This window comes from Notamacropus eugenii, chromosome 3 (assembly GCF_028372415.1).
Source record: "Notamacropus eugenii isolate mMacEug1 chromosome 3, mMacEug1.pri_v2, whole genome shotgun sequence".
Lineage (NCBI taxonomy): Eukaryota > Metazoa > Chordata > Mammalia > Diprotodontia > Macropodidae > Notamacropus > Notamacropus eugenii.
The window spans coordinates 44,914,075-44,926,458 of NC_092874.1; the positions used below are offsets into that span (position 1 = coordinate 44,914,075).

General features: G+C 38.4%; 1 protein-coding gene across 14 annotated transcripts in view; it reads right to left on the reverse strand.

Moving 5' to 3' along the window:
* The window catches only part of ULK4 (unc-51 like kinase 4), a 674,194-nt gene that overhangs the window by 519,319 nt on the left and 142,491 nt on the right, over positions 1-12,384 (reverse strand). For all 14 annotated transcript variants that reach the window (XM_072651430.1, XM_072651427.1, XM_072651429.1 and 11 more), the window contains one exon: positions 9,931-10,014. In XM_072651430.1, coding sequence (XP_072507531.1) covers positions 9,931-10,014 — 84 coding nt within the window. The remainder of the gene's footprint in view (positions 1-9,930; positions 10,015-12,384) is intronic.

The following is a 12,384-nucleotide window of genomic DNA, read 5'->3' on the forward strand; positions in this document are numbered from 1 at the left end:
GTCAAGAAAGCCTGGCTTCAGGAGATCTGGGTTCACATCTCTGACAGATAATGTCTATGTGACTGGTCAGGGCCCCAGACAACTTCAGAAGACTATCAGTTGAAGAGAAGGTACTCATCTAGATTGGTTGATGGAGTTCCCTTCCCCACCAAAATTCCCTCCCAGCTTTGCTTCCAACTCTGTGGTCTTTGCAAACATGATTCAGCTGCCTTCTCCCCCTGGAACTTCCCTCAATGTGTGGGGCCTTCTGGCCTTTCAACATACCTCTGCCATGTTGGCCTTCCACTCCCATTGGTGAGTTCCTTTCAAGGCCTCCATTTTGGGAACTGACCTAGCCATGTTTCATTTGCCTCATAGCTATGCTTCAAAATCCAAGAAATCTGCTACCATACCCCACCCCCTTTCTCACAGCCATCCCTAATCCTCCGCCCTGCTCCTTCCTTCTTATGTTGTAATGGAAGCTCCTGGAAGACAGGGACAGGCCTTCTTTTTACTTACATTTAATAACCCCATGCCTTAGCACAGTGCCTGGTACAGAGTAAGCACTTAATAAATGCTTGCTACCTATTCCTTTTTATGTCTGTAAAACAGAATTAAACTACCTGGCACAAGTACCTTCATCACAGTTAATGAGATTTTGTGTATAAGGTCTCCTACACTGCTAGAGAATTAATGTTATTCATATATGCTAATGAAACAAAAAGCCTAGGGAAAAGTCTTTTTGAATCTTCAATATTATTTAATTCAATTCAAAAAGCATTAAGCCCTACTATACACAAGATATTGGGCTAGGAAGAAACAAAGGCAAAGCCTCTGCCCTGGAAAAGCCTGCTGGGGGGTGGGGAAGAGGGAGGCAACATGGATGGATATAGGAATACCAAAACAAAAACAAAAACAAGATACAGAGGGAAGAAGGAGGTCTTAGCCCTGGGAGGATCAGAAAAGCCTTCCTGGAGAAAATGCCCCTTTGGGTAAGTCTTGAGAGAAACTAGGGATGCTAATAAGTGGAGGTGAGGAGGGAGGACTTTCCATGGAAAACCAGACTAGATGGGAAATACTGCAGCAAGCATGAGGAACTGCAAGGAAGCTGACTGAGTAGTGCCCCAGGAGCATGACAAAGTCAGATGACACAGGCTGGAAAGGTAGCTTATGACTACCTTGTAAAATGACTTAAATGCCAAACAGAGGTGTAAGGGAGCCAAGGGAGTTGATGCAATAGGGGAGTGACATGCTCACTGCAGGAAGATCATTTTAGTAGCTATGTGGAAGACAGATTAGACTGGGGTGGGGAACCTGTGGCCTTGAGGCCACACATGCCCCTCTAGGTCCTCAGGTGTAGCCCTTTGACTGAATCCAAACTTCACAGAACAAATCCTCTTAATAGAAAAGTTTGTTCTATAAAACATGGACTCAGTCAAAAGGCTACAAGGAAGTAGAAGGTCACGTGTGGCCTCCAGGTCCCAGGTTTCCCTGGGTTTTCCTGGATGACAATTTCTTTGCGCCAAATGCTGTGCTAAGTACTGGTGATATAAAGCAAGTCCAAAACACAGTCCCCACTCTCAAGGAAATTCCCTTCTAATGAGGCTGACAAATCTATCCCTATTTGCTGATAACAAAAATAATTTGTAATAGCTAACATTTATATACTACCTACTATGGGCCAATCATTATGCTAAGCATTTTATAAATGTTATTTCATTTCATCTTCACAATAGCCTTATGAGGTAAGTATTTTTATTATCCTCATTTTACAGATGAGGAAACTGACAAGCATAGGGTAAATGACTTGTCCAGGGTCACACAGCTAGTAAATGAATGAGGCTGGATTTGAACTCAGGTCTTCCTGACTTTAGGCCCAGTTCTCTGTCTCCTGCAGCACTTCACTACCCACTTAGATAACTGAATGACTTAAATAACTAGAGGAATATTCAATACTTATGCCGGAGGTGTGCCAATATAATATAAATAATACAATATTAATTAATTTAGATTTAGTGCTACTCACTAAATATTCTATATTTATTATATTCTATTCTATATTATAGAATATTATATTCTATATTCTATATTCTGCTATTCACAGAGGACACTTTATAGAACTAGATGAAATAATCACAAAAATTAATTTGAAGGTACAAAACATCTAGAATTGAAAATCATTGACAAAAAGCAGGAATCAAAGGTGCATCACATTTGCAGACCTCGACTTCTACAAAAAGTCAGTAATTATCAAACCTACTTGGTCTTGGAGCTATAGGTGATCTCCAAACAGAAGGTCTCAAGCAGGTGCCTCTGCTGAGCTCTCTCACCCAGCACTCAGCACATCCCCTTATGCCTCCACGGCTCCTTCCCCTTTGATAACACACTACTGCTATCACTTTTCTTTCTTCCCTTTTCCAGAAGCTTTTACGTGTGAGATTACTTTCTACACCTCTGTTGGCCCTTGGCTATCATGCCTCTCTCCCAAAGGAGAAAAGCGAGTGTTTGCAAAGAATGTTTCTAGAACATTTTAGCACCGTTGTTGTGACAAAAGATTACATCCTTGGAAAACAGCAACAGTCAGTGTTGGTGTCTTTATCTATTCCCCAGTTTTCAAATGCCAGCAGCTTATATGAACACCACAGAGTGGAGCGCCTTAACTGCAAGCCGTATCTTCTCATTTGTACTTTCTTCTCTAGTTATGGATGGAGTTTGATCTTTGCTCTAACAAGTGCAGAGATGACAGATGGCTCTGGAAAGTAACTGGGAATTATGCTAAGAAAGTGACTAAACAGTATTTTCTCCAGAGATCTCACCGATACACATCTACACTGAGGAAGTGACCGACAAAAAGAAAGATACCACATACACCAAAGTACAAGGTATTCTAAAGAAGTAGAAACAAACTAAATCACCACCAAGCAGGGAATGGCAAAGCAAACTTACCTATGTGGGTGGGATGGAATATTATTGTACCGTGAGAAATGCATATGATAAGGACAAAGGGTGTGGAAGGGCTGCAAATGCAGAAAACACAAGAGGGAAAACAATATGCACAATCTGTATATTGTAAAATAAACTATAAATTAAAAGAACAAGCATAATAAAATTATTAAAACTGAACAGTATGAATTACATTTATCATGCCAGGCCTCAAAGAGGAAAGATGAAAAAGTACCTCCTTCCTTTCTTTGCATATACGGTAATAAAACACTGAGTACAACCTCAAATTTCGTTGATGCATTGGTTATGTTTGCTTCACCATTTTCCTACTCTCTTTTATTCTTTGTTAAAAGGGATGAAACTCACATTAGTTGTTTGACCTTGGGCAAATTAAGTAAGGCTGGTCTTCAGCAACAGACACAGTCTACTTCTTCCAAATTAAAACTATTCAAAATTTTAATGGAATCCAAAGGCTTAATTATATAAGTCCATTTTTTTGCTCATATTCCAACTGGAGCAAAGTCTCCTAATTTATATCCAAAGCCCAAAAGAAAAATATGATTTGGTCTCAGGCCATGAAAGAATTCAAAAAGAATGTTAAAAATCAAATAAGAGAAACAAAGAAGAAATGGAAAGAGAAATGAGAGTGATACAAGAAAATCATGAACAAAAAAGTCAACAGCTTGGTAAAGGAGACGCAAAAAACTGAAGAAAATAACACCTTAAAAAACAGAATAAGCCAAACGAAAAAAGAGGTGCAAAAATTCACTAAAGAGTAACATGTCTTGAAAGGTAGAACCGGCCAAATGGAAAAGGAGCTACAAAAGCTCATTGAAGAAAATAATTTCTTAAAAGTTAGAATTGGGGAAGTGGAAGCTAATGATTACATGAGATATTAAGAAACAATCAAACAGAATCAAAAGAATGAAAAAACAGAAGAAAATGTGAAATATCTCATTCAAAAAACAACTGGCCTGGAAAACAGATCCAGGAGAGATAATTTAAGAATTACTGGACTACCAAAAAGCCATGATCAAACAAAGAGCCGAGATATTATCTTTCATGAAGTAATCAAGAAAAATTGCCCTGATATTCTAGAACCAGAGGGTAAAATAGAAATTGAAAGAATCCACCAATTACCTCCTGAAAGAGATCCAAAAGTGAAAACTCCTAGAAATATCATAACCAAATTCCAGACCTTCCAAATCAAGAAGAAAATACTGGAAGCAGCCAAAGAGAAACAATTCAAATATCATGAGCCTTACTCTCATCAGAACTGACTCAAAGAGGGAATAATGAACATACTCAGTTGGGTGTAGAAATCTTTCTTATCATAAGAGAATGTAGGAAGGGAAGGAGATAAAAGAAGGGATTGGGGGTGAAGCTGATAGAAGGGAAGGCAGTTTGGTAGAGGTAAAAGTCAGAAGCAAAACACTTTTGAGAATGGATAGGGTAAATGGGTGAGAGGGAGAGTAGGATAAACAGGGGAAATAGGATGGAGGTAAATACATAGTTGGTAATCATTGCTGTGAAAAAAAATTTTACAGTGAGTTTCTCTGATAAAGACCTCATTTCTCAAACATAGAAAACTGAGTCAAATTTATAGAAATAAGAGTCATTCCTCAATTGATCAATGGTCAAAGGATATGGACAGGTAATTTATAGACAAATTAATCAGAGATATCTGTAGTCATATGAAAAAAATGCTCTAAATCACTATTGATAAGAGAAACGCAAATTAAAACAACTTTGAGCTACTACCTCACACCTATCAGATTAGCTGATATGACAGAAAAGTAAATGACAAATGTTGGGGATGTGGAAAAATTAAAACACTAACGTACTACTGGTGAAGTTGTATTCTGGAGAGCAATTTGGAATTGTATCCAAAGGGGTAGAAAACTATGCATACCCTGTAACCAAGCAATACCACTACTAGGTCTGTATCCCAAAAGAGATAAAAAACAAAAAGGAAAATGACCTATATGTACAAAAATATTTATAGCAGCTCTTCTAGAGATGACAAAGAATTGGAAATGGAAAGGATATCCATCAATTGCAGAATGGTTGAAAAAGCTGTGGCATACGATTGTGACGCAATACTATTATTATACTTTAGGAAATGATGAGCAGAATGCTCTCAGAAAAACATGGAAAGACATGAACTGATGCAAAGTGAGACGAGCAGAACCAGAACACTATACACAGTACCAGTAATATTGTATGATGATCTATGAATAGTTTAGCTATTCTCAGCAATGCCTTGATCCAAGACAATTCTATAGGACTTATGATGAAAGGTGCTGTCCAGCTCCAGAGAAGGAACTGGCAGAGCCTGAATGCAGATCAAAGATACTTTTTCTTTACTCTGCTTATTTTTCTTGTTTTTTTTTTCATCTGTGTTTTCTTTCACAGAATGACTTACGTGGAAATGTGTTTTGATGGCTACACACGCATAACTTATATCAAATTGCTTGCCTTCTCAATGAAGGGGAAAAGAGGGAGGGAGAAAACTTGGAGCCCAAAATTTGGAAAAAAAAGAATGTTAAAATTGCTTTTACACGTAATTGGGAAAAACAAAATATTAAATAAAATAACTGCCATTTTATAATACAAAAAAATTATTTTGTAATCCAAATGTTTAAGAGGGAATTATTCCATAGAGGTTAGATTAACCTTTAATTTAATGTCATCACAAGGAACCCTCTAAAGAGGCTGGGATGTTTGTGGATTTTCCCTCAAGAGCCTTGAGATATTTTAGAAAACTGGAAATAAATAATGGTTCTAAATAATCAAAGACAGGTTTAACGTAAAAAGCAAACCAGAAAGACTCACTTTAATCTACATTACAGAGAAGTGGGTTCTAAGAGAATAAAGACATGTTATGGGAGTTGGACAGATTTTTGCCAGATTCAGAGAAGGTCTAAAGGGAATGGACCCAAGGACAAGAAGTTATTTCCAGGCTTCAGCACAAATCCACCTTGCTCCTTGATTAAAGGAAGAGGACATTTCCATAATGAATCTTTGAGCAAATGGCTAACCTGCTCTGACAGGAAACAAAAGTGGGGAGCCCGAAATACTCCAGAGAGTAAAACAAAACAATAATCTGGGGGGAAAAAAAGACCTTGAGTTTTGTGATTGGTAAAACTATGAGGAGGTTTTTAATAAGCTGAGTAGGAACAGAAAAGGGAATAGATAGATCCTGAATGGGAGGATGTAGAGAAAAAGAAACATGAACAATACCAATATGGAGAGATACAGCATACATCTGGCAATTTTAATGGGTTTTTATTAATTCTGTTCTCAAATCTATTTTAAATTAAAAAATAATTTCAGCCAGAGCAACAAGAAAGTCCAAATGCAGGTAAGCCTTCTTTGCCTTTCTCTCCTTTATTAATACACTAGAAAACAATGGTGAGCTTGTCTCCACTGAAGTTTCCCAACAACTGGTCTCCTAAAAGAACTTCTGAGACTGATACATATGATCCTATGAAGTCCACCCAATACTCCAGATGATACCTGACTGCCATAGAACTGTCTCCTCCCATGATCCGAACACTCTGACTGCCTTAATGCAATTTAACATCACAGAAGCTTTTTCCTTGCCATGTTGCACTAATCCGTACTGATCTTGCATTTCATTAAAACTCCCAAATCTTTTTTTTTTCTGATGAGCTGCTACACCTCCCCCATCTTATATTTGTGAAATTGCTTGGTTTTTTTGGTTTGGTTTTGTTTTTTCCTAACACTGGGCTCTGTTAAATTTCACCTCATTAAACCCAGTTCAATATTTAAGCCTTTGGAGATGTTTTTGGAGACAGCCTTGAGCACCCAATGGGCTCGCTATCCCTCCCAGCTTTGTTCCATCTACAAATTTTGATATCTGGATCCTCTAAGTCTTAATCCAAGTTATTGATACAAACATTATATTCCATTATAGTCTTCCTACTTGCCCAGTTTTCCTCTACCTCAGGCTCCTCCCAGGACTCTGCAGGCTGGTGATACTGGCCTCCTAAGCCCTTCAGTGGCTGTGTCCCATGTCTGGAAGGCTCTTCTTCCTCATCTCTGCTTCCTCACTTCCCTGGCATCCTTTAAGTCTCAGCTTACATGCCACATTCCACAAGAAGCTTTTCCTGGTCTGTCTCAATGTTAATATTTTAAACCTGTTTTCTGGGCTTATTTTTAAAGAACAAAAAGTAAGGGTTGGTAGACATCACCCTCAAAGAAGGCCTCACCTGAACAGAGCCATAAGATAATGGGCAATATTAACTTGATCAGGTCTCTCTGGGAAAAGCAGCAGCAGTGTCCCAATACTCTGGAGGCCTGGTTCTCCCATGGCACCTTCCGAAAGACTTAATATTCTCTACACTATTCATTCTTATTTACAGAAAACCACAGGAACAGATGGTGCAAAGCAAGTCACCAAAAGGCTAGGTCTCTGTCCTAAAGAGTTAATGATCTAACTTCAGATTGTGGAAAAAATCAATCAAATGCTAGAAAATGTCAAGATATCACTGGTGAGGTCAACATGGAGAAGCCTCATAAAGAAAATAGGTGTGTGGCTTTTTAAAGAATTTATACTTATACATTCAACAATAAGAAGATGATTGTTACTCAAAGAAATAGTATTTAGAGGAACTATGCACAGAATTTCACATAGCTAATCTCTTAGAAAGGGAAAAAAAACCCCTGCAGATTGAAAATGGAAAGTACCATACCTCAGACTAAATGTGTCCTAATAATGGAGTTTAGATCTGCTAAAGAGAAGTAATTACTAATTGTTAAGTTGCCTGTGCTATAGAAATGTTTAAAGTTATAATAGGATATCCTCTAAGTGGGCAGACATATTACTTCTATCCTTTTCTCCTTTGTGGCCTGTTCTTTGATCTTCTGACAGGCTAGGTCAGTCCTCCCCCATGCCTCAACAAATCTTATCTTCTTCTTGGTTTTTCTTTGAGGACCTTCTTCTACTTTTTAGTACAACACTGAATTCTCCCTGATAATCTGGTCCATATAGAGGGACTTGGAGGACACCATCTTCCCAGCTAGTCACCATAGACCTTGTAGCCTCTCCTAGCAAACCCCTATGGGACAGCTATTGGCAGTCTTCCACTTGACAATTTTCTCTATTATTTCTCAGCCTGGTTAACATCTCATCTCCTTAGCACCTTAATGCACATATTCAACTTCCTTTTCCTTGTCTTTCCAACTTCCTTCTCCTTCTTTCTCTTGATCCTCTTAAATGTTCTCCTACAAGCCAAGTCTTTCCCCGGACATCCCTCTCCTCCAGTCCTCTTTGGGAAATTCCATTTTCTTTTAATATCATGCTCTCCAGCTCTCTCATTTTTTCCCTCCCCAAATTTCAATCTATGGCTTTCTTCACAATCTCAGAACATTTCAAATCTACATTTTTTATGGGTCTTTCTCCTTCAGATCAAGTCATTCCTGGGTTCATGGCAGGATGGTTTACTTAATTTTTTAAGTGCTAATAATAACTTAAAGGTAAAATTTATAAATGAGGTCAGCCTGGGGATCTTCCCAGTCACTAGGAAGAGAGAGGGCTAGCTCATTGGAAAGAGCACTGAATTTGGAGTCAGAGGAAGTGGGTTTGAATACAATGGTATTTACTAGTTATGTGATTTTGGATAAGTCACCTCCTCACAGGATCAGGGAAGATAACCTCTATGGTCCCTTATAGCTCTAAATCCTATAACCCATGACTACTTAAGTCAGCAAAAAAAATAAAACTCTTTCAGCTGCAAAATATATTAGAAGCTGTTTCATGATCAGCTACATACAGTTACAACCAGCTTATTCAATCAGTTTTTACAACAAAATAAAATAAATCTAACTTCTATAAACTAGAATATATGGACAGTGATACTAAGCTATTATGCTTCTTCCAATTTCCACAGAAAAATACTACAAAGGACAGCAGCTCCAGCATAAGTCAGCAACAGCCAGCCTTTGGCTAACATGAAGTTAATTTCAAGCATATATGGGTACATGTGCCTTAGCTGATGGCTGGGAATTCTGGGAGCCTTTTCTTATTTTAACATACTCTCTAAACTTCCCATTGCTTTTTAAAGTGTCATTTCCTGCGCTCACTCACATCTCAGGATGACATCTTACTACCATTTGTTACAAGTAGTAGAAAAGGGCCCAAACTGCACATAAACTGTATGTATTTACATGATCGCTAGGGGGAACAGAAGAGGAAAGTCATTTGGGGAGGGGGGAGCCTGAGCACCCGGAAAATTATTCCATTAACTAGCACAGCAAGTAACGAACTCAAAAGGAAGATGTTTATCTTGATATTTTTCTTTCATTCTGCAAGGAATGTTTTTCGCCTTTGGCATTGCCTTGGGTGAAATAATGTCAAGTGGTCTCAGGCAAACAGTGAATGCCAACCTTTTAGCTTGTTCTGCTCATAGCCTTTTTATTTTTCCGAGAGGGAACCACAGGTCTGTGTTGGTTGGTTGGGCTATTTTCAATCTGCCAACAAAGCGGTAAGAAAAGGGGAAGGAAAGTGAATGGAAAAACCAAATTGCACAATAAACTTACTATTAAAAGAGATGGATTTCCTTGAACAGGAATGTTTCGAGTTTACCCCTTCTGCATCTCAAAAGGGTTTCCACAGCCTGACAAGATGATCAGGAGATGCTGGAAGCTATTAGTACCTTTGTCAAAGTTGTACACAAAGTAAACCTAAATTACTGAACTAGCTGTCTTAAAAATCATTGGAAGAAATTGAAAAGGGATAGGATGTTAAAAGCTGATTAATCAAGCTAATTGTTATTTAGTATTTATACATGCTGAGTGATAGAGAAAACAAGTTCCTCCTGCTTTCTGCTGCTGTGCAGGTCAGGGTCTTGTCATGATTATTTAAATTCAGGAGCAATCCTGGGTTGACAAGATACTGCAGCGCTGCAGGCTACAATCCGCATCCAGTGCCCGAAGGCTTATTACAATGGAGAGTTTCTAAGGAGGACAAGAAAAGAGCCTTACCCCTTCCCGAAGGCATCTCATTAGCACTGTGTAAGCAGCCAAGGGAACGACCCAGGATTCTCTAGGGTGCTCTTTTTTTTCTTCCTGAAATGAAGTGGAAGGAAAGGCAATGAAGCTAACAGCACAACTGATATTAACCCTTTCAAGCAAAATTCATAATATCAAACTCCTAAAGCATCCAAAACATTAAAAAAAAATTCCAGAATACTACTATCCATCTGCCTGAATCTTGGAACCAGTTTTTATTTTTTAATTACAGCACTTTTAGCATATACTATAGAAAACTTGTTTTTCTTACAATATCACATGCATTATACTGATATAAGGCTTTTTCATAATAGGTTTTATTTCTCTGAAGACTATGTTAATTAAATTCATTTTTGCTAGCATAATTTTCATATAAAGAGACTGGGGCACCATCTTTATCAACAACTAATACACTGATAAGTGGCTATCTCTACTTAAGAATATATTATCAAAAATTCATGGAAAACACAACAAATCTGGTTTTCAACACGAAACATTTAAAAGTTCTTTACTGGTCCTCCACACTTAGTCCCTTCTTGTTTGCTTGATACTGAGTCTCCCTAACTTGACTAGGGTAGAACTGCAGTGACTCCCACTCCTGATCAGGATGCTTGGTTTCTGATTAGGTAGGACGAGTTCATCCCTCCCTCGGTAGCCTGGTGGCCTCCTCTCTCTACTTGAGTTGTTGTTCATCCTTCACTTTTTCAAAGAGAACCGATGATATCATGGGGTGATGTCTTAACTTGAGGATAAGATGGATTTAAGTGAGGCAGAACTACACACAGTCATCAACCTCATTCTCTCTTTTCCAGACTCACTTACCATATTGGTCACAAACTGAGTAGAGATGATGTATTGGCTTTAGCCCCACCAAAGATCTAGATTTACTGTGGACCTATCAAAATCAACATGCCAATAACAAAATTAATGACCTCTCCTCCCCCACTCAAACCTCTTCCAAACTCAGATCCAAAACTGGAGTGAACCTAACAGATCAGGCACATGAATGTAACTCCCCTATTTCTGCTGGGGGAACCATCATTCTTTCCATCTCCCAGTTTCACAACCCAAGCATCCTCCTCAATTCTTTCCTTTCCTTCCTTCTCCATATCCAGTCAGTTGCCAAACCTTGTCAATTCCACCCCCACAATATCTCTTCTCTCCACTCATATGGTCACTACTCTAGCTCAGGCCCTCCTCATCTCTCTCCTAGAACATCCTAACAGCTTCCTAATTGGTCCCCTGACTTGTAGGCCTTCCTCTCTGTAATGAATCCTCCACAAAGCTGCTCAAATAATCCCTGAAAGCACAGACCTGACCATGCCACTCCCCAGCTTAAGAATCTTTAGTGGCATTTATAACTTATATTGAATTGCTTGCCTTCTCAATGAGGGAGGAAGGGAGAGAATCTGGAACTCAAAGTTTTAAAAACAAATATTAAAAAAATGCTTTTATATGTAACTGAGGAAAAATGAAATACTAAGTACAAAAAACAGAAAAAGAACAGAGCTAAAGAGAGAGAGACAGAGAGACAGACAGAGAGAACAGAGACAGAGACAGAGACAGAATCTTTAGTGACTCTCTGACACTACCAGGATAAAATACATATTCCTCAACCTGACATCTAGACTCACAATTTGACTCCAGCCTTCCCTTCCTTCTTTTCTTTTAATTTAATTTTTTTGTTGTTTGGAACTTTTAAGTTCCAAATTATTTCCTTCTCTTCCTTCCCACCTGGCACTAGAGAAGGCTATTATTCAATGCCTATTGAAAAATAGATGTAAAACCATACTATGTATATTTCTATTTATCAGTTCTTTCTCTGGAGATGGATATCATCTTCTTTCATAAGTCCTTTATGGATGACCTGAGTATTTACAGTACTCAGAATAACTTGGTTGCTCCCAATTTTTCTTCAAACAACACTGCAGTTACTGTACACAATGTTCTCTTGGATCTCCTCGATTCACTTTTCATTATTTCATGCAAGTCTTTTCAAAATCATTGAGCTCCTCATTTTTTACAGCACAGTAGTCCATCATGATCATATATCACAACTGGTTAAACCATTTCCCAATTGACAGGCCTCCCCTTAATTTCTAGATCTTTGCCACCACAATCAGAGAAGCTATAAATATTTTAGAACACAGAGGTTCTTCACTTTTTCTCTGATCATCTTGCAAAACAGATGCAATAGTGGTATTGCTGGATCAAAAGATTCAGTCGATCTTTCAAGCGTTATTATATATTACTCCGTTTCATGAAGCTGTATTCCAACTAAACAGACCTACTTACTTTCTCAAATTCCTATTTCTTCTCCCACCACCACTTCCCACAGCCTTTCCCACATACCTAGAATACACCATCTTCTCACCTCTCCTCTAGAATCCCTAGCTTCCTTCAAGGCTCAACTCAGTGTCACCTTCT